The sequence below is a fragment of the Ammodytes marinus genome (assembly GCF_949987685.1).
Source record: "Ammodytes marinus genome assembly, chromosome: 18".
NCBI lineage: Eukaryota > Metazoa > Chordata > Actinopteri > Uranoscopiformes > Ammodytidae > Ammodytes > Ammodytes marinus.
The window spans coordinates 12,610,006-12,632,147 of NC_137222.1; the positions used below are offsets into that span (position 1 = coordinate 12,610,006).

Here is a 22,142-nt window from a genome sequence, read left to right on the forward strand (position 1 = left end):
CAGCAATATTGTAGAATGTTAGATAGGCCTATTTGGCCTATAATCTTCTCAAACGTTCAGATTTTTTCCAGTTTACCGTGAAATTATTTGATATTTTGAATGCGGTGTCAGACTTTTAGACCAAACTGTAGCCTTTACATTTAATTCGATATAGCCTCCTCGAAATAAAAAACTGGGCTCTTGTGAACGGTTTTCCTTCCCGGCTAGTAAGCGTGTACGGACTCTGCGACATATCTTGAACGCGGCATATGACCACATACGCGCAGGGGAGGGGAGGGGAAGGATGCAGTGCCGCTCCGAACTACAATACCCACAATCCCTCGCGCGCGCCAACAGCAACAGCTAGGATGTTGCGATATTGCTGGCAGCCAAAGATTGCTGTGGTTGCAGAGATTAGGCTGCTGGGCTGAGAGACCTCAGCTTGGTGTTTTGGTGGATGTCAGACTGTGGTTTGTTATACGCTGCTTCAGTTGACGGAGGCTTAATTGTCCTGTCTATTCTGCGTCTGTTTGTGTCAAATGGAAGGCTGCTCCCTCGCGCTAACACGTTAGCTTACAAAAAAAATCACAGTTTTATCGTTACTGGACGCAATTAAATAACTGGCAGCTATGTGCCACCGAACGGTTGCCTCGCTTGACTGAGGATGGAAATATTTTCTCGTGCGACTCTATCACATAAGCTACACGTCGGACACCTCGCACCCTGAGACAATTATCTTCAGAGGATAACCTGGATAACCTTACACGAAATGTCATAGCGCCTAAGTAGCTAGCACTCTAGCTAGCTTGGGTAAATGGCAGCTGGACGGGAGATGGAGAAGCACCGAGCGTTATCAGCCGCAGTGGCCGAGCACGAGCAGCTGGATGGATAGCTAAAATAAATACTTTCTCCGGAGATGCTTTTAGCCTCCCGGGTGGTGTAATTCACTTACATAACACCTCGTCACAGCCGCTGTGGCTGTCATCAAACGGGCTCGTGTTGACGAGCAAATGGGACATTTGCCTCCCAAAAATCATCTGGGCTGCCTCAATATCATCATCATAAGTGTCAAAGGCATCTATCAGTGCACGTTGTGAGGCTACAAAATAGACTTTTTTTTCTTTTTCATTCTTGAAGCGTCGGATTCAGTAGGGCTGCCAGTCCGACCTGCCATTATTATAGAATATCTGTCAGTGCAGTCATTCAGTGCACACTGCACAGAAAACAAGCAGTCCATCTGTGCGTCTGCGACTGAACTGAAACACTCCCCCCGGTTCATTTGGACAACATGAGGAAGTTCTTTGACTCCCGTCGGGAGTTGGTGAATTCCGGGCCTGGTTCTGGAGGAGGAGGCAGCAGCAGCTCCGGGTCCAGCCATGCAGGCGGAAATTTCATTGGCAGAGCCTTCACTATCGGGCGGCACCAAGTCACCGTAGAGGAGACCATTGCTGAAGGTGAGAAGATGAAAGGAGGGATTGATGGGGGGGTTAAACGGCCTTCTTGAGTTTGTTACATTTTCCTGCATAACGTTTTTTAAGTCCGATGGTGTGTCCTGCTTGCTCGAGCCAAATGCACGAGTCACGTGACAGAACAGGCACGTAACCCTGTGCCATCCATCCCCACAGGAATGATGAGAGCATTGCATCTGTGTAACTTGGATACATTGGATGCTACATTGATAGAAGGGCCTAGTGTGATTTCTCTTTTAGCGGAAGTCTGACTGACACAGCAGGCTCCTGTTTGCTGTTTCATGATTTAAAGGGGATGGAGACCAATACCTAGTGCCACACAGTTATTAGATTTATTTTCAAAGTGAATGAATGAAATACTAATGAATGAAGGATGAGTCGAGCTGTAGGGCTACATCACACGCTGATACCATAGTCAATTTCTAATGATAAAAACAGTTTCTTTAGATGCCATATGAGTCGACAGTAGCTGGTAGTTTTTGTACAGCCTGCATGTACATGAAAGTACAGAACAAGGATTAAACAAGACAATATAGCAGTGACGTACATACTTCCACAACAATACTTTAGGGCTACCGTAGCGGTAATAATATCTGCCTTACAGTATTATCCTGTGTGTTTTACAGTCTGTAGATGATGATTTGACGACAGTGCTGTCCAACTGATCAGAGTGTAGAACTGTCACCTGCACTTCCTATACTTCAATAATTGCACCCAGAGGTGGCTAACCTGTTTCCATTGGTATCGTCTGCACATTTACAGTGCCACGGGGGCGCCTCACAAATACAATTTTCACACGCGTCAGGATGGGGATGCACGCAGCATAAGCCGCATTGTCTGCCTGGAACTGATGACTGTCACAACAAACCTTGGCATAGTGTATTTGCGGTCTGTGTGCCATACACCAGATGGTTAGGCCTCTATGTAAACCCTGCAGCAATGGCATGACTAATGTATAATGCTGCACCAGTTGGTCTGTGTTGATGTAGGGCTATGTGGACACGAAATGTAACAGTTGTTGATGGAATTGCGCGTAAGAATTAGCATTGTCAGTTAAGTTTCAAACAATATAATGATGCCCTAAGAAAACCCGTTAGAATGCTGTGTGGTACCAGAAGTCTGATAGTAGTTCAATCTTGTAATAATCTTGTATTGTGCGTCTGCCAACTGTTCACTGTTAGGATTCATCATCATCTCTTTGAAGACTGACTGTTCTGTTTGTTCTCTTTCTCCAGGTGGTTTTGCAATTGTGTTCCTGGTGCGAACAAACCAAGGGCCGCGTTGTGCCCTGAAGAGGATGTATGTCAACAATGAGCATGATCTGCAGGTGTGCAAATGTGAGATACAAATAATGGTGAGTTGCTGGGATTAAATATGTATCTGCTTGTTCTCACACTGAGCTCGAGTGATTCATTTGTCTTTGTGTGCGGTGAGTGACGACTATGAAACAATTGCTTTTTGAAATCCTCAGATCCACAAGTTCTCTATTCTGCCCCAGAAGGACTAAGAGCCAGTGTTGCATTCAACACACAAACAGCCTGCAGCAAGGGGTTGTTTGGATGGTTGGAGTGTATTTATTCATCTGGTTCTTGGTGTGCTTTGTTTTTGTTTTCATAGTGTCGTCTTGCTTCTTCTGCTCTCCTACTGAGATTAATTGACAAACGAGTTTGAGGGCTTCTTTGTATGAACATCAATCCCTAAAAGCACCATCTAGTTCTTGATGTTGAGTTGTTATTTTTTCCCAGCATTCTTTATTGAGATTTGTGAAAAAAAACAAGTTCTAGTTTGACTTTTATAACAAATTCTCTGTGTTTTGCTTGTACTGTATAAAGATAAAGCCGAACGTGTCCCAGCTATAAGTAAATGCATGTAAGGATCACATTCTGGGTAAGCCCTATATTATCTGACCTCTGACCAATAAGCCGGAGCAATTGAATTGAATGAATCTAGTGTATAAGAGACATGCATGCCATGGTACCACAACACAGTAAATATTGTATCAGGTGTGTTAAAGAGTTCTTTCTTAGTTTTGAAGCATTTTTGTAGCCGGATTCCAACATTCCTTGAGTTCATTCAAGTTTGTTTGTTTCTGTCTGAAGGAAAACTCAGGAAGGAAGGAAGGAAACAGCGGATGGTCAATTTACAAATAAGTGGCCGATTGTATATAAACATATGACAGAATGACATACTGTACATTGTGAGGACTCTGAGGAGATTATGTCTGGTGTTGTTATGTCGTCATCCTAATATGATGATGTTGATGTTTTCTTTAGCGCTCCTCTGTTATTCTCTTTCGATCTCTATTATTCCCTCAGTCAGTCAGTCAGTTCTTCACCTCCGCTGCAGCACTTGACATTTATTCATTACCTAATAAATTCCTGGTTTCCGCTCCCCACTGAAGCTCCCTCTGCAGGTGATGGCCTCACACTGCATCACAAAACCGACCAGATTGAACCAACGGGTTACTGCATTAAAATTCATTCCCCGTTAATTTTTTTTTTTCCGTCACGCCACATTTTGTCACTTTTGTTGTGCCTTTTCTCATTCATTCAAAGCAGAAAATCACAGGCATGGGTAAAGCACGGCTAACTTTATGCATGGAGGTTCTGTAATGCTCTTGATTGTGTGTGTTTGCAGAAAGACCTCGTCGGTCACAAGAATATCGTTGGTTATCTGGACTCCAGTATTACGGCTATGGGTTCAAGGGATGTATGGGAGGTTCTCATACTAATGGACTACTGCAAGGGTGAGTGCTGAAAGGGAAGACGGTGTGCGGCTACAACAACATGGCTTTGATTGCTGAAAAATGTTGAGTTCCGGTAGCACTTTCCTTTCAGTCCAGCATGGTAAAAACAAAACAAACAATATTCATGTTACAAAATCATAACACAAACAAGTAAATATAAAAATAATGTACGAGTGAGGTTAATCTCCCCTGTTGTTTGCACTCCTGTATAACTGTGTGTCATTCTGCAGGAGGGCAGGTGGTCAATTTGATGAATCAGAGGCTGCAGACTGGCTTCACCGAGGCTGAGGTGCTGCAGATCTTCTGTGACACCTGTGACGCTGTTTCTCGCCTGCACCAGCGCAAGACAGCCATTGTCCACAGAGACCTTAAGGTGACACCGCATTTTGCCCTCTTATACAGTGTCTCTGCAGTATGTAGGATAAGAAAGGCGGCCTACTCTAGATCAGCCTCAGTGTGAAAGTCTTTAGAAGAATCCTGACTGATGTTTTTTTCGTGCGAGTTGAAGCGGTGTTAAATTATGGATAGCTCTAAAAAGGAAAGGGAGAGGAGATTGTCAAAATACTTCAACTACCTTGAAAGTCGGGTCAACTGCAACGTGGCTGTCGCTTCAATTTCAAGTCACTCACTGGATTTGAGCCACATGGAAATAGGACTGCAGTGCAGATTTCTTGATATACTGAAAACCCTGAAAGTGATAGGTGTGAGTGTGCTAGGGCTTAATGAAAGGAACGCACTTGATTTTCCTTATACATCATCCAACTGCACACGTTTTTTCTGTACATTTATTTGATCAATTATTGATCAAATTGCATTTTGTCATGTAGAACCCCATGATCTCCTTAACCCGATCCGCTCTGTGTGTGTGTGTGTGTGTGTGTGTGTGTGTGTGTGTGTGTGTGTGTGTGTGTGTGTGTGTGTGTGTGTGTGTGTGTGTGTGTGTGTGTGTGTGTGTGTGTGTGTGTGTGTGTGTGTGTGTGTGTGTGTGTGTGTGTGTGTGTGTGTGTGTGTGTGTGTGTGTGTCTCATCTCTTTTATGTACCTACAGGTAGAGAACATCCTCCTTCATGACAAGGGCCATTATGTGCTGTGTGACTTTGGCAGTGCCACTGACAAGTTCCAGAGTCCGCAGATTGAGGGAGTGGCCACCGTGGAGGAAGAGATCAAAAAGTTTGTACTTCTTTTTTTTCGTCAGCTTTGGCGATTCTTCCAGCATTCCAATCATTAGAAATCCTTTGAGGTTTGGGGTGCGCAGAAACTGTCAGCAGTTTTCTATTCATGAGCAGCTTTGTTGTTTTTTAATCGACCAAATGAAGTTTCATCTCATCCCTGTCTGTATGGACTGGGCAAAACGGGTTTACACAGAAATGTATTTTTAATAGATACCATTACTAATGTAGCACATCATACTCTGTGAAGGATGTTTTATTTCACTGCCACATTGAAGACAGGTCATTTTTCTACTAATTTATTCATTTTTTATATTCTCAAATTTTTCGATCCTGTCTCCTTTTCAGGTACACCACTTTATCATATCGCGCCCCTGAAATGGTGAACCTCTACAATAACAAGATTATTACCACAAAAGCAGATATTTGGGTGAGTTAGGAGACCAGACATCTGTGGCAATCATGATAGGGCAGCATAAGTGCTCATCAAGCTGTAACACGTGCTGTAACATAATCAAAGTATTGATAATAGTATGTTTTGTGAAACTAATACCTTTTTGTTATATACCTGTTTTTATTTGTTGTGTGAATTCTTCCTCTCCTCTCCTCTCTTCTCTCTGTCTCTGTTTGCGGTGATGGGGTGTGTGCATGTGACGGTGTTCTCCAGGCGCTGGGCTGTTTGCTGTACAAGTTGTGCTTCTTCACTCTGCCCTTTGGTGAAAGCCAGGTGGCCATCTGTGATGGCAGTTTCACCATTCCAGATAACTCCCGCTACTCTTATGATCTTCACTGCCTCATTCGTTAGTCCTTTTTGAACATTAAATCATTCTTTCAACAACATCAAACACTAGTGATATAAGCTTGATTTGCTTATTGACTGTGCACTTTTTGAGCGTTTACTCTTGTTTCTTCACTGTGTTTTTTTTTCAGGGTACATGTTGGAGCCTGACCCAGACAAAAGGCCGGACATCTACCAGGTGTCCTTCTTAGCATTCAAACTAGCCCAGCGGACCTGCCCTGTTCAGAATGTGAAGGTCAGTCACTATTTGTTTTAGCTTGCCTTCCTCTCATCAGGAATAGATTTTCATGTTTGTACAGTGGAATCTGCTCTGGGTTCTCTGCCCTAGCGACCAGGTGTCCCACTGTGAGAGACACATCTGCAATAAATCTGCAAAAATGCTTGTCAGAGCTGGCAATATTTTTCATTATTATTATTATTATTATTATCAGGATGTTCTTATTGTCAGATTTTGTCTGTGTACCATTGTCCTTGATAATTATAATAACCTTTTTTTTTTAAAATTATAATCCAGAACTCTCCAATCCCTACTAAACTTCCTGAGCCAATCAAAGCGAGTGAGGCTGCTGCAATAAAGAAGAACCAGACTAAACCCAGGCAAGCATGACCTGCTTACATTGATTTACCTTTAAAGCTGTAGTAGTACTTCATTCTGTGTTAAAGTAATTAGGTGCAGTCGGTATTTCTGAAACACTTATTACACAATTATGTTAACACTATTTGCTATGATTAACAAGAAAGCCAACATGCTCCCTTTGTTGCCAGACTGACAGATCCCATTCCCACCACTGAAACCTCCATCACTCCTCGCCAGAGGCCCAAAGCAGCCCATACGCAGGCCGCGGCTGGCATCCTACCCATCCAGCCCGCTGCACTCACGCCTCGCAAGCGGCCCAACATCCCAGGTGGGGCAGCTCAGCCTGTGGGTACGTACAGCGCTCCATCCTTATTCTCCTATCCGTCACAGGGAAAAAGAAAAAATAGCTTTTGAATAAAGACGTGTATAAATACAGGAATTCCTTTAATCCTTTGTGCACACATTGAATACTGCAATTCTCAACAGGAGCAGATCAAATACGCAGGTTAATACTCAAGCAAATTAAAGCAATCTAACCGCAGGCTCCGAGTGATTCAGTAACGATTTTCTCCACACTCTGAATAGCTGACTCAGTTTTCAAACATGTCGCAAATCACTTTGATGAGTGATTAAAAATAAAAAAAATTATAGATTATGTTTAAAATGTACATGGTCTCAAGTTTTCCAATAAAGCTTTTTATGATGCTTGATGTTAACATTGTTGTGCATCTGTATTATGTATTAACCATGAACATGTTTCCATGCTGCTGAGTAATGTTTAGTCTGTGCTCTTTCTAACGTCCCACAGGAGTAAGCTTAGACCTCTCTCAGCCAGCTGCAGCTCTGCAGTCACAGAAGGCCCAGACTTCAGCTCTGCCACTCATCCAGTCATTAAACAATTCAAGCCAGGCTGCGGCTCCACAGAAGCAGGTACATGATGACTTTTCACAAAATGCCAAGGATACTATGTGTGTGTGCGCCTGTGTGTCTGTGTGTCTGTTTAGAGTTATTTAAAGATGTTTGCAAATGTAACCTTCCGAGTGACAACCGCTTCTCTTGTGTATCTTTTGTGTACTAGCCGGGGCCTCCAGCTGTGGAGACTACAGCAGCAGTGGCATCGGTCGTGTCACCAGCGACCAATGCTGATGTCCAACCACCAGCTCAGCCAATAGTGGCACAGCAGCAGACCACTTCTTCCTCTGTGGTGGGCGTGGCCTCCCAGCAGGCGGCCCAGACTCCCTCCAGCCCGGCTGCGCCTCAACGCCCGGCCCGACGCAAACAGGCGGCCGGCCAGGCTCCACAGCCCGCCCAGGCTCAGCCTTCACCCAGCAAAGCCCCTCCTCTCCAGCCGCCTACATCCCTCCCACTGCAGAGTGCTCTGCCATCAGCTGCCCCGGCTGCTCAGCCCGCCTCCACTGAGATCAGCCAAAAAGCAGCTGAGACGGTAAGTGGGCCATTTGCGCTCACCTTTCAGCCTCCAACCTGCCTGAATATAATCACTGTTGCAGAGCCATCAGAATTAAATATATTTTTATTTTTTCATAACCATTGAGGTGACGTGGCCCGGTGTTCTCTCCATCCATCTGTCCATCAATCATGTCCATATCTCCGTATGACTTACTGAGAAACACATTTGGCTGTGATACTTTCTGTGACTTGTGAGATCCTAATTTTACACCTCATCTGCCTTTTGATCATCAGACTGCTTCTCCAAAAACAACTGAAGAAAAAGGCCACCAGCGCGTACCAAGTGACGCCACAGCGATCAGCGTGGTTGGAGTGCCACCGAGCGACATCTCACAGCAGCCAGAAGTAGCTAATGGAGACGCTGTCCTCAACCAGTAAGTGGAACATAGGAATAAACCTAAAGGATACTTCAAAATTCAAGTCTTCTCCTATGACATTTTGTGCATTTTTTTCTTCAACCCGTAGATCACTTACATTTCAACCAAGCACTGGCCAGTCTGTTCAGTGTGGTGTCACTGATGCAGGCCATGACCAAAGCAAAGCTGCGTCTGGCAGTACCACCAACACCCCCACTCAGCCTGTATGGAACCCATTCGACGATGACAGCTTCTCCAACGTCTCTGCCGAGGAATTCAAAGCTGAGGAAAAGAAGCCAACTGGTAAAGTCTGTGTTTCTATGTATGTGTGTGGTATTTTAAATGTGTGACAAGCTATTAACAACTGGAATTTTTTTATTTTTCCCCCAGACCTACTGTCAGAAATTGAGTCAACAACCTCTGAGGAGTTGATACCAGGCCTGCAGGCCTCGACCGTGGACACTGCACCACAAGAAACTGGTACGTCCCACTTCTCTTTTTAGAATTGGTGTTTTTCCTTTTTTTTCTTTGTTTATCTTTCCTCTGCCTGGAGCCTTGACACTCCACACAGCCTTTAGCAACATCATTGCCACCACTCTCTGTTCCGACAAACACAGTCCCTTCCGACATTAGACCTTTTTAAACTCTAGCCATTTAAAGTTAGTCATTCAAAGTAAATACTGTATGTAGCTGTAAACAGAATGCTTCACTTTCTATCTTCCTTAAAGTTTCTGACTCAAAAAACAGTGTACCTGGTTCAAGTGGTTAATGTCATCATTCCTGTCAACTGTCAGACATTAGCACGAGTTAGCATTCTCGTTTGTGGATATAAAAAACAAAGCCAATATGAAGATTATATTCGGCATGAATACTCAACATTAAATACACTGTATATTGGATTGTTTAAGTGGTTTCCCTCCTTGGTACTTCACTGATGCAACATAATGCATTGTATTACATTAGTCTGAAAGAATAAAAAGTAATGGCAACGCAAGAGGTCTTAATGCACTAATCAATTAATCTGATAGCTTTAAGAAGCTCTCAAAAGCAAGAGTGCATGGCATAAATACAAAGGGTTGGTTTAGAATGTAAGAAAAGCCAACACAATTAATGATGTTTATTTAAGAGATGCGGCAGTAATCCAGCTGTACTCAGCACTGTATTTGTATGTGTTCCCTATAAAGACATAGAAAAGTTAAAGAATTTATTTGATCATAATCTATATTAGGTAATATTGCAGCTTATTAAAAAGCACTCAAGGAAGTCCTTGTGTTTGAACTGGTTTTAAAGCCTGCAAAGTCACAGTCACTGTTTAATACCAGCTACAGATGCTTTGACACACTTGACTTGGTATTAATCGTTGTAATTGACCCAAACAATTAAACACTTCATAAGTCGAGTTTGAACCATTTGTATTGAAATGCACTTAATGAAAAAAAAAAAAAAGAAGAATCAGCTTCCTCCCATAATGCAGTTTAAGGGCTTATTTTTAGGCTCAATAATGGATTATAAAAGCTTTACTGTAAAACACTGTTTCCGTTTCCTAGCTGAAAGACCATCAGCCCTAGTGGATGTGGACTCAGGAGCCTCGCTGCTGGTTGTCCCCGGTTCTTCCCAAACCCTCAAACTGTCAGATGCACCAGGTAGAAATCCCTGCTGTAAACACCGATAAGCCTTTGTATGGTCTTTTTAAGTAAAAGTAATTTTCACCCTGCATTTTCACCTTTCTATGAATGAATCTGTATGCATCTGTCTGTTTGCCGTCCTGGCATTATTTGTCATTTGGCCCTTCACTCAAGTGTGTCTTCTTTATCGTCTTTAATTAAACGTTGGTCTTTAGAGAAGCTGATTGAAGGTCTCAAATCTCCAGAACCGTCTTCACTCCTGCTCCCCGACCTGTTGTCATTGGCTGATCCCTTCGGTGGCTCCGTGGAAGAGTCTGCAAAAGGTGTGTGTGTGTGTGGGTGTTGGTTCTGTTTCAATCAGGTGTGTTGTATAATAAATATGTATTACATTTAGTTATGTATTGTATGTAGTTATACTTAAATTGTTTTTTCAGTAATGGTGAAAACCCTCAAATCAAAAGCCTTGCAAAGTCTTCCTACCTGCAAGTTGAAACCGTATGAAAATCCTTAGCTGTTTTTTTTCTCTTTAATGATTGATTGATAAACCAAAATATTATTATTCATCTTAACCCAGTATCCACATTAGGCACCTTAGGCATTATAGAAAACATCATCCACTAGTCGGATCTTGGCATGAGGACATGTATCTGAGGATCACTGTAGATCATGTGTCCACTCTTGTCCACTTTGAACCTGAACCATAAGTAAACTTGAGCCTCTTTTCTCCAGCCCTAGACTCCCTCACTGCGGACGAGTCCCTGCTGGGCTGCTCTCTGATCTCTGGTGCGTCGGCCCCTCCGGCAGCGGGCAGTGCCACCTCCTCTGTGTCTTCTGCCCCCACCTCGGCTGTCTCTGCACTGGATGATTTCAGCCTGTTGTCTGGAGAGCCCGCACAGCCTCAAGCAGGTAAACTGGAAGAATCGGAAGGCATTTACTACATCCGGTACTAAACATCAGACGTTGTCATTGACATTATTTTTAAAACTACTGACATTTTGTGCAGCAATCTTAAATGTTCATCCTCTGGGAAGCAGCAGAAGCATTTCCATCACAATCTCGTCTCATCCAAATTAATCTGGGAAGACTTTTATTCTTATAATTTCATATAGTTTGATAGTAAATAAATAAACTGTCTATTCACTATAAGGTTTTTTTTCTTGCGGATGAATGGTCCTGCTTAAATATGCACTCAGTTTGATATTATTATTATTTTTTTTTTTTTCAAAAAGTGCTTATTTTGAGTGGAATAATCTGTGAAACCTTGTTGTGAGAGCTCTGCAGCTGTGGTTTAGTCGTTGGTTCTTGGCTTGTGAACGAGGGGTTGTTGACGGTGCCAACTCTGAATCACAGCCTGACTGTGAACGCCAGCTGCATGATCCTAATTACTACAGATCTCTCTTCATAATACCTTATCAAAATCAGCTTCTTCTTTTCCTTTTTTTAACCACTTTAGAGCTTTTTCGGTAACTGTTGTTTAGATGGGAAAACATGTATCACAGTAAGGAAAGGTGTGTGTGTGTGTGTGTGTGTGTGTGTGTGTGTGTGTGTGTGTGTGTGTGTGTGTGTGTGTGTGTGTGTGTGTGTGTGTGTGTGTGTGTGTGTGTGTGTGTGTGTGTGTGTGTGTGTGTGTGTGTGTGTGTGTGTGTGTGTGTGTGTGTGTGTGTGTGTGTGTGTGTGTGTGTGTGTGTGTGTGTGTGCGTGTGCGTTTTTTTTCTCTGGTACAATTGGGCATGGAACAACCCGTCTTCCTGTTGTCCTCTGCAGACTCATCTCTCCTGATCTCAGACTATGAGCAGGCGGGCGCAGAGGACGACGAGTTTGATCCTATTCCTGTCACGGGCCGAAAGAACTCCCAAGGTAAGTCTCTCTCATTCTTCCAGAGGAAGCACAGGGGGCTCAGGTTGGTGTTGGAGGACTTAAAGACACGGGGATCGTTGGCATTTTATGGTGTTCCATTTTCAGTTGCATGCCCATTTGCTAAATGATTAACCAAATATTCAAATCTACTAATGAGGGGTGCCTGCACTGTACGTTAAGAATGTTTTTAAAACCAATAGACCAAAAGTAAATGGGTAAATTCTGCCCTCCTTTTCTCTCTCTCTCTCTTCTCTTTTTCTTTACTTCTTTCCCCCTCCTTGACTGCTGTGTTTGCTTGTTGTGACTCCCGCTCCTAATCCCCCTCCCTCCCCTCTGTTTGCCTGTATTGGTCTCTGGTCCCTCCCTCTTGTCTCTCGGCCAGTTTCAGGAGGCCACTCGCGCAGTAACAGTGGCGGTTCTGAATCCAGCCTGCCCAGCTTGGCCCGCTCCCTGCAGCTTGTGGACCAGCTCATCGACTTGTAGGCGGCCCCCCCAGCCCTCCCCGCGTCTTTGCCCCCCCCCCCCCCCAGTAGAAAACTTTATCACTGGATTATAGACTGGCATAGCATAACGGCAATCAACACTGCTGTCATAGCTAGCTTCCTGCAACCCCACCGGCTGTCATCTCCATTCTAGTTCCTACAGTAGAAACAGCCTCCGCCTTTTTCAGTGCTTTCTTCATTCCCATCCTCTCTCCGCCCAATCGACCGCATTATCTGGCTTCTCTTTCATCTCTCACCCTCTCACTCACTTTTTCTCTTTGTTGTATATCTCCCTACACATCATTTTAAGTCCATTGGTTTAAAAGAGTGGCCAGTACACTAACATCATCCTTTTTCTAAAGATTAACCATAACATCTTTTTGTCAATCAGAATATACTATTGCTATCCCGTTTGTTTGAAAAATATTGCATTGTGTCTTATAGCAAAACAATAGAAGATCATTGTTGTAATGTAAAAAAAATAGGCATAGTTATAAGTGGTTGTAGTTATTATGGTGCACAAGTGAATTTGTCGTCATTTTGCCTTCTTAAATTCACCTCCCTCTGGATTTATTTGCACATTTTAAAGATGACTGTGGAAAAGTTAAGCGACCATGTGTTGAAACGAGGTCCGTTAATATTTCTTCTATCAAAGGGAAGTTTAGTCATGTAGCCCAATTTGCACAGTAGCATAAAAGATGACAATGTGATGAAATATATCTTAACAGTTTAAAGCTGCTCTAGATTATACTCAGAAATATGTAATACAAAAACAGCCATAATCACACATCCTACAAACACCATACTGAGTTATGTGATGAGGCAAAAGAGTGCCATAAAATAACCTGTGAAGCAAACGGCTGACTGGCAGAGCTCTGAAAGTGTCTGAATAAATACAAACATATTATGTCCAACCAATTGAAGAGACACTCTTCTCTTCAAACGAGGACCCGTTCTCATTCGCTATTTTATTTAATCTTCGAGGCGAGCAATACGTTGTTTTGGAATTAGATGACAAATTAGGGTCATTTAATAGTGTTTTATAGCAGTGTAACATATCAATAGAAAATGCATGAAATTATTTAAATAATTTGAAATAATGAACAGTGATAGGAAATGGTAGAAAATACAGTAGCTATTATATAGAGAGAAGACCATTTGTGAGAATTCAGGTAATTGTTTGGCACTAAAAGAAAACTAATATGGCATTTTAAAAGTGGTTTTCACTCCGTCATACTTTAATTTTTTTTTCAATATCAGCGCACACATTCATTCCGCATTGTGCAATCCTTCCTACATTCCTGTCATATGTTTACTCCTAATTTATGTATATAGATATCTGCAACCCCTGCAGGCTCCAACAGGTTCTTCTTCCCGTGTATATATTAAGTCATGTCATAAAGCTTTACTTGTGGAAAACATATTGCTTTTCTTGTGAAATCTCATTCATATATATAATATATTATTTATATATATGAATGACTGAAAAATGAAATGACATTGTTTCCTGTTAATAAATGTTAATATTAATAGAGTGTTAGAGAATGAATGTAAGAAATAAATATTAGTCTATAATAAAAAAATGATCTATGATTCTTAACACCATAATCACCGAATACTATTGAAGAATACTCTATATAAATATCTCATTCCTCCTTGTGGATATGTGTGTTGGGAAAGTCTTTTTTGCTCAGTTATATCTACTCAAATATTGTCAGTACATTAAAATGTATAGATGATAACCTTAGTCTTTGTTCAACCTGAAAATATTTAGGATGAATCCCATGTCTTATTCCACCGCTCCCTCTTCCTTTTGTGATGAAGAAAAAGTTAGCCTGTGTTATGTTTACCTCCATGGACTGATGAAGGATTATATTTTTATTCAGAACAGTGGACAGTTCTCTGGAAAAGTGTGAGTTTAACCTCTGGCATCTTCGTCCTTTTTCCTTTCAATGCTGAACTAGGAACTTTTATTCTGAAAAAAATTGTAAAGCTTTGTTTTTCTGCTTTACTGGTTTTAGTGATCTCAGACTTCATATCGAAAAGCATGGCAGTGTTGTTGAATGTTATGTTCATGTGTGTTGGTATACAGTGTTATGATAAGTATGTATGTGTGTGTGAAGTCAGAATTGTTGGATATGACCCCCCCGCCCCCAGTAGCCTACTTGTGTTGTTGTTTGCTGCAAATATGACGACGATCACGTTGTCATTAAAATCTCTCCTGAAAGCACAGCCCCTCTCCTCCCTTCACTGAATTCTCTCAGGAAGTCAGAGCTACATCACTCTTTCTCTCTCTGAGAGTTGGGAACGTATTGGCTTACTGCTCCCCATTCTCGCTGTCGACGGAAGTCTACGCTCCATATTGCAGTAAAGAGAACTTGTCTGATGTGTGAAAATGTGTGAAGGGCTCTGTCAAGTGTGAAAGGTTTCATCTGTACAGTACCGATACAACGCTGCCCGCTGTAGCAGGGGTTTCACTATGAGGCAGCATGAAGTCAACTGTCCAGGGTTTGAAAGATCTGCTCAAATCAGCAATATAAATGTTTCTGTAGGATCAAACAAAGTTAAAGGCCTACTTCACCGGTGGGAATATGAAGGTGTATTGAATTCTGAGATCCTATGTAATATAAATGTGCAAAAAAAAAAAAAATCGGTTCATCCTAGCCTGAGAAAAGGCAGAAAGAGTGTTTTTTTTAACCCTATATTAATCTTACTGTGACATCACAGTAAGATAAATGTAGGGTTAAAAAAAAAATTACTTTGTAAATATTCCTGTGATGTCACAGTAGGAGAGATCACAGTAATATTTACAAAGTAAGGTTTTTTTTTTAACCCTATATTTATCTTACTGTGATGTCACAGTAAGATTAATATAGGGTTAAAAAAACACTCTTTCTGCCTTTTCTCAGGCTAGGATGAACCAATTTCAATTTTTTTTGCACATTTATACTACGTAGGATCTCAGAATTCAATACACCTTCATATTCAAACCGGTGAAGTAGGCCTTTAAGTTTAAGTACACTTTGCTCCTTGTGATCTACTTAAAATACTCCCATCATTAAATTAATTCCGAGATCATTTTGATAACCAGGATTTTTTTTTAAAAATATACTTTAATGCGGGCAAACCGCACTATTCTTAATGGTGGGTCCAATTCATGCTAGCTGGGTATATTCCATTGCAATAAAATCACCTCATAACTGAATCTTTAAAAAAGTGCCAAAACCATGGAGCACATTAGTGATCTATTCGCATATGAACTGATGACAAAAGTTCAAGGAATACATGATAATTGGCTTAACGTCTTTTTTTTCCTGTCATATCTCAATTCTATTCATTAACCCCCAAAAGTTGTGAGCATTACAAGGGGAAAATTCATTATATTTTCCAAGTATAACCTTTTATCTTTGAAAAAATGTGGAGAAACTTGAAGGAGTGGCTGCTTTCAAAGCAACAGCCCCCTAGGCTTATTTATTGTAGGTACTGCATGTGCATCCGAAGGCTCAAGGCTTTTGTTGTTTTTTTCTTTATGATCCTTCCACTGCACAACTCAACCAATTGCAGTTACTGTTTGAACCTATGCACCTTCCGAGCTTTCTCCCTGTAGCTGCCCAATGTGCTATTGTAATTGGTGAAGCCAAGCAGATAGTGAGATCAGCCCTCGATGTGAACCGGAAGCCCCTCGTTTTCTCTGTTGTTTTTGTCAAAAATGAAAGTTGTTGGTAATCAGATACTATTGAGTGTTTTTTGAGACGCCCATCCCCCCACCCCCCCCCCCCCCCCCCCCTGTGTTTACGGCCCAAACCTGCGTCCGAGCTCTGGTGTCGTGTGCTCCTTCTATTTTTGTGAGATAACTTAAAGAATTATAAAGGGATGGCAAATAAAATACAAATGTGAATGTCAACGTGTTGAGTATTGATTGTAAAATGTCCTAATGTCCTCATGTCATTATTCCTGTTCAGAACATTGGTTTAAATAACTGCATCTATAATGTTTATTTAGTTAAAGCTTAAATGTATAGCCTACCTATATTCAACACAACAGCTTTGCTTTACACATAATTTGACCTTTTAAACTGTTATAATCCAACTTCTTTTCAAAAATTCTGGTCACAAGTGTTTGGCAGTACTAGCGTATGCTGAATGTTTTAAAGTTGTAGTATTTTAAGCCTTTTTGAGGCACCAGAGGGAGCTGCAGTGCGAGGTCTGATAAGACTTCAAGTTTGAAAATGTAAAACTGGGGTTGCGTTCCGAATCGCATATTCTTTCTTTTTTCTATTCTATACTACATCCGACGATAAAAAGAATCTAGTTAGGATGCAGTAGGCATACTATTGGGACATACTTTACTCTCTTATTTCATCATAACATTGCGCCTTGATCTTGCCTCTTGCTTTTATATCCGTCGCATCCCCGTTTGTTTTCATATGGAGGCTTCGTCGATGTGACGTCACTTCACGTGCGCACTGGATTGTGGGTCAGAATTGCCCAAATAGGATGCAGTTTTCAACACTAACAATCTTGGCCGCATGAAGTAGGACATCCGGGTACTTCTAACCATCCTAAATCTGGCCACAAGAATCGGGACATCCTAAATCTTCTTTCTACATACTATATAGTAGAAAGTATGCGATTCGGAACGCAACCTGTGTTAGTGTGGGGTTACAAAATGAGTGTTTACCAGACCTCTGTAGACCGCTCTTCATCTCTGCTTAGTGACTCAAAGGTGATGAAGTTGCGTTGCGGGTAACAAGGTTGTCAAGCTTTGACAAAAAGAAGAAGAATGTATGGGATAAAAGGGTGAATTATTTGGTTTTGCTGTTTCAAATGTTATTTTTTTTTTCCTAAACTGTCCATTGTGAGTCCAATAATGACGTACTTTGTGTGACAGATTTTAGGGCCTAAATGATCTCAACAAGTGGGGTAGATGGTTTAATGCACTAATCAAATTATTATTCTGCTCAGATAGCAGGTTAACTCTACTCAGGTAAGAACACCTCAACCATGACCCAATTTTAATTTTTTATTATCCTTTTTGTTTTTTGTTTTTTTGTGATTGTGGTTCAACCTTCGAAGAGGCTATCCAAGAGTTGCACCTTTGCCTGTTTTTCTTTACTAGTTTATGTCATTGATAAGAAAAAAAACAAAAAACAATTTAGCTCGCAAAAAAATTATCAGCCAGTTCCTTCAGAAACCAAACAAGTGTGTAAATGAGAAATTATATTATTTTAAACAATTTTCTGTTATGATTTATATATCATAGATGGCAAAAGATTATATTTTAATATGATAATATGCAGGAGATTCCGAGGTGAGCAAAGCCTTTTTAAGCGTTTATCTTCATTTCTGACCTTTTCTTCCATCTTTTCCCATTACAGACCTGCAGAGGGAGCTCAACAGTAATACACTGCCAGCTGCTGCTGGGACCACTCTGGCTTCTGTTCAGTTCTCTGAGGAGACTCCAAGCCAGAGGATCATCCTGCAGAAGAAGACTGCTGCATGTTTCCATAACACGCACACGTTGCCATCGGATGAGAAGAGCTTAAAACACCAAACGATACCGGCCACTTCCACCGGCAGCAGCCAGCACTTTTCACGTGCCAACCAAAAAGTCTCCCAGTCCCATCCCCCGAACGGCCCCGTCGCCTCTGATGTCTTCCAGCTGGCCCCTTTCAAAACGCCCTGCAAAGAAAGCAAGATGGCATCGACCAGCAGCCCTTGCCTTTCTGCTGCCTCTCTTAAACCTGCAGAGTCTGCATCTGATGTTTTCCTCAAGGCACCGTTTGGAAAGAGGCAGGAAACCGCCAAAACCGTCCCTAACACTAACACTGACATGTTAATAAAGCCTGGTACAAAGCAGATCCAAGCCGTCAGTCAGTATCACCTGGTGCCAGCATCACCTCCCACTGCTGCGCCTCAGTCTCTGGGTGTTCGTGCCCCTGGTCTGCTCAGGGAGACCCCGTTGTTGCAGCAGCCGGTGGCGGTGCACAGGGTGGTCACCAGGATCGGCCAGCAGGCGGCCATAGGCTCGGTGGCGGTGGGGCCTCTGCACGCCTGGACCATTGCTGGAAAAGCTCTGGAGGATCCGTTTACCGCCGCACCCTTCCAGCCAAGATGCACTCAGGAAAAACCATGATTATATAATCCATCTCTTCAAATATGCCAAGTCAGAGCTTTTGTCTTCTTCTAACTTAAGAAGGAGCCCAAGTTTTCAGTTGCAGTATTGCCCACATTTTTATTAGTTGTTTATAGTCGTTATTACTGCAGTATTAATACGAGTAAACTATAATCCTATCACCAATTATGTACTTGTGTAAACTCAAAGTTCTACCTCAGTCAAAAAATGGTTTTATCATTTCAAGACTTAACAAACGGTCTGAAGTTGGACTGAGAAGTTGTTAAGGTCAATGTGAAGGATTGGTCCTGGACTTAACTTAAAAGTCAATATTAAGGATATCAAAGGGTTTAGTTAAAGGCCTGATCTGTATTTTTCTAACCATGTAGACAACAGTCTCAACATTATGTGTTTCTTTGATGAGCATGGTTGAAAATATGGGTCTGTTTTACTCAGACCTTTACCAACAATACGGTTGGAGATACATTATTTAACAGCATCATAAAACAGGAATAACTTAGAGATGAAGTATAGCTATTTTCAGATTCAGTCAATTATTTTGGAAGTGATTGCAGGTGGTAATTCTGTTTTAAATCATTGTAGTTGTTTACTCTTTCAGTTACAGAATGTGCCTTTTTAATATCAGTGCTCATCATCATTGTTCCAAGGTGGTGGTTGGCTTCTTGTCAATATTAAGCGTCAGTGCTGCAAACAATAGCAAACATTTTGCTGCAAGCCAAATAAAATAGTTGGATATAAAATGCAATTCTGCTATAAAAAAACATTCTAACAGTGGAATGTAGAACAATATCCATGGGGGTTTTTACTTTTTATATTTACAGAGTGAAAGCACAGTAAACGGTTTACATTTTCAAAAAAAGGTCAACTAGAGAACCTGCCTGGAACCTGTATAAAGACTTTAACCATTTCAAGGTCAATTTACCTGATTCCCTGCTTAATAATTGTTCACAGTCTGCTTTTGTAGTTGTCCTATAAACTGTACAAGTATTATCGGACCTTTAGTCCTCTGGAAGGGATTTTAGTTTTTTTCCTGCTTACCATGTTTGTCTTTGGTCTTGGTATTTTAAAAGAAACATATCATGTGTGTGAGATTCAAATGAACTGATGTCTTACAGCACAAGGTCTGCAGGCATACTCGAGAGGTTTTAAAGACCCAGGAAAAAAAACATCTCCACAAGCCGAGTTTGTAGTAAGTTTCTATATAAATTGATTAAGAATTCCAAGTAATGCTTATCATTCATTTTGCTTTATCGTTTGGCACAGATAGAGACTTTTTGTAAAATGTGCTGCCTTTGTAATGTTTTATAGTATGTGGCTGTTTCACAAAAAAAAGGTTGTCAGTGAGAATTAAACTTCAAACTGTGTTGTATTAAAGGTTTGTAAACATAAATTGCCACCCTGGTTAGTCACTTTTGTCAGTAAGAATCTGGACCAGCAACTTTGTCAAATATGATTTCACTTTTAAATTGTCCGATAAAGGCATTAAGTGGTGGTAGAAGAGTCATACCTCTACCAACTATGCAAATGCCTGTAAAACTGTCCACCGCTTTTAAGATTTTGAACAGAGGAGGATGAGATGTTTTATGTCTGGACATGCTGAGGTTTACTTAATGAGGGCAATGAAAGGCCATTCCTCTATCTCAGATGCAGCAGGTGGTTATTGCTCCACAATGTATTGAGTCGCTGATGAGGTCAAGTGTATTGTCTTTCCAGGGACGTTTTGAGTTTATCTTAAATGGAAAAAAGAGAGATAAAACTATCAGCTAAATCGTATGCTGTTACAGTATTCATTTTCATACCAGTCTGAGCCCCCAATAAACCAGCACAAAAGCATGTGAGTTGAAGCCATAAAGCTGTTCTTCAAGAAGAGCAAAGGGGAAAGGTGAGCTTGTGTGAAAGATGAGCCACTTGTTTTTTTTATTCAAAGGTACGTGAAACAACACGTGAGCTACGATTTATAAGGGATTAATTTTTCCTAAACCTGGGAGGAGGAGAGCGAGCCAGGTCATGGCGTCTGATTTCATCATCCCAGTAAACACGTCAAGATGTGCACATGTCAATAGAAATAGATAAGTCTGAAGCCAAGGCTGTGTAATCTGCACTGCAAAAAATGACATAACTGCGGCGCTGATTAGCTGTGTGACGTCACTCAGTGATTGCCATTGTTTGTGCAGCCAAGGGAGACTGCCCCAAGTTGAAGCCGCTGCTATTTTATACATTCTCCTCCTTTAAAGTTGAACATATTATTGTGCTATAGAGTTATTTTCTGTAAGTTTGATTTGATAATTCATAGATTGACATATAGAAAATCATCGAGGGAGTCAGTGAAAGATACAAATTGCATACACACTGCCAAACGCAAAGCTGCTTACAGAAAGAAAGGACTAATATTGCAGAAAAGCCCAAAGGGCTTTACTTGCTTTGTCTCTTTGCCGTGTTACATAAACATTTTGTTAACTCTTTTTCCCTGATAAACTATGGATTTGAGCTCTGCGTAGATCCCTGTGGCATCATAGTTGGATTTTGATTTTATTGTCTGAATGCCACTGCTTCTGGCAGTTTTGTCAGACACGCCTCCATGAGCTCACAGCCACCAGGACTGCAGGTCCGGCTGCATGCGTATGCGAAAGCATTCCCAATGAAGAAAGAACTAAAACTAAGGAAAGCACATGGAAAATTTATTTTAGCATCTATTTAAGTTGATCTGAATGGAATAAGTCCCCGTGAGCTGCTCCTTGTCTTGTTGCATAACTCCAAAGTCCAATATATCAAGTAACATTTTATTTTATCTGGAGAGCAGTTGATACACAGCTTACCCATGATGGAAAATATTTAGCCTACTCCAAATATTTGCGAGTTCTGCTGTATGTAAAACGTCATCCTTTGATGAAACCATCCACATTCTAGCTGTATGCACAATGCCTCTGGTGACAGCCAGGAAAACAAAGCAGAGCAGCACAGATGTGATTCTCCCCGCAACTATATCTCCAGTTTTTCCATATGTTTCTACTGGTGTCCAAGCGTCTCCATATGGAGACATCTTGGGGGAAACTTTTAGGCCTACCAGGTGTTACAACCCTATTCTCTGTCTCCTCAAGACAGTGGATTCAATTTCTCAAGTGATTGAAAAAAGTAGGTCTATGCTGTACGGTAGTCCTACGCTTTACTATAAATTCCCCCTCAGACATTTTGACATGTAATGCTATGTAAAATAGATGCTACTATCACATTAACAATGGCTCAATTTTACCTTTTTTGTCCCATTTAGCCGTGTCAGTGAGCCAGCATTGAGCAACACCATGGCCCTTGGACTGAAGCAGCTAAATGGAAACCAACAATCAATCATTTTGCTCCTGCTGTCTTGTGTGCAAACTTCCTAATGTACAAGAAAAGGACTGTCGATGGAATTTCCACAACTTTTTGTTAACATTCCCACAATATGTAAATATGATGACACATGGGATGTCAGCATTTTTTTATTT

The 22,142-nt window shown here is 41.4% G+C and overlaps 1 protein-coding gene across 3 annotated transcripts; it reads left to right on the forward strand.

The window, feature by feature from the left end:
- The first annotated feature begins 416 nt into the window (after positions 1 to 416).
- LOC307265330 (AP2-associated protein kinase 1-like) lies at positions 417 to 22,126 on the forward strand. 3 transcript variants are annotated; one of them, XR_013845342.1, is made up of 21 exons: positions 417 to 1,433; positions 2,684 to 2,802; positions 4,086 to 4,194; positions 4,425 to 4,567; positions 5,242 to 5,363; positions 5,711 to 5,792; positions 6,030 to 6,162; positions 6,293 to 6,396; positions 6,676 to 6,758; positions 6,927 to 7,087; positions 7,547 to 7,668; positions 7,817 to 8,182; positions 8,440 to 8,579; positions 8,671 to 8,864; positions 8,952 to 9,041; positions 10,109 to 10,204; positions 10,402 to 10,509; positions 10,916 to 11,092; positions 11,951 to 12,043; positions 17,903 to 19,849; positions 21,929 to 22,126. XR_013845342.1 is itself a non-coding variant. In XM_080047026.1 (20 exons), the coding sequence occupies exons 1-20, from the start codon at positions 1,268 to 1,270 to the stop codon at positions 18,658 to 18,660; spliced, it is 3,366 nt and encodes a 1,121-aa protein (XP_079903152.1). In that variant the 5' UTR covers positions 417 to 1,267; the 3' UTR covers positions 18,661 to 19,879. The 3 variants fall into 3 exon arrangements, 2 of the variants coding, with proteins under 2 accessions (XP_079903152.1, XP_079903153.1); XM_080047026.1 differs by lacking the exon at positions 21,929 to 22,126 and having other exon boundaries at positions 17,903 to 19,879; XM_080047027.1 differs by lacking the exons at positions 417 to 1,433; positions 2,684 to 2,802; positions 4,086 to 4,194; positions 21,929 to 22,126 and adding an exon at positions 4,231 to 4,294 and having other exon boundaries at positions 17,903 to 19,879.
- Positions 22,127 to 22,142: the final 16 nt, after the last annotated feature.

Excerpts from the sequence above, each read along its gene's own strand:
- LOC307265330 (XM_080047026.1), top strand. The coding sequence starts at position 1,268 with ATGAGGAAGTTCTTTGACTCCCGTCGGGAGTTGGTGAATTCCGGGCCT. Across the intron at positions 6,759-6,926 it reads AAGAACCAGACTAAACCCAG|ACTGACAGATCCCATTCCCA; the intron begins GCAAGCATGACC and ends CTTTGTTGCCAG. Across the intron at positions 7,669-7,816 it reads CTGCGGCTCCACAGAAGCAG|CCGGGGCCTCCAGCTGTGGA; the intron begins GTACATGATGAC and ends TTTGTGTACTAG.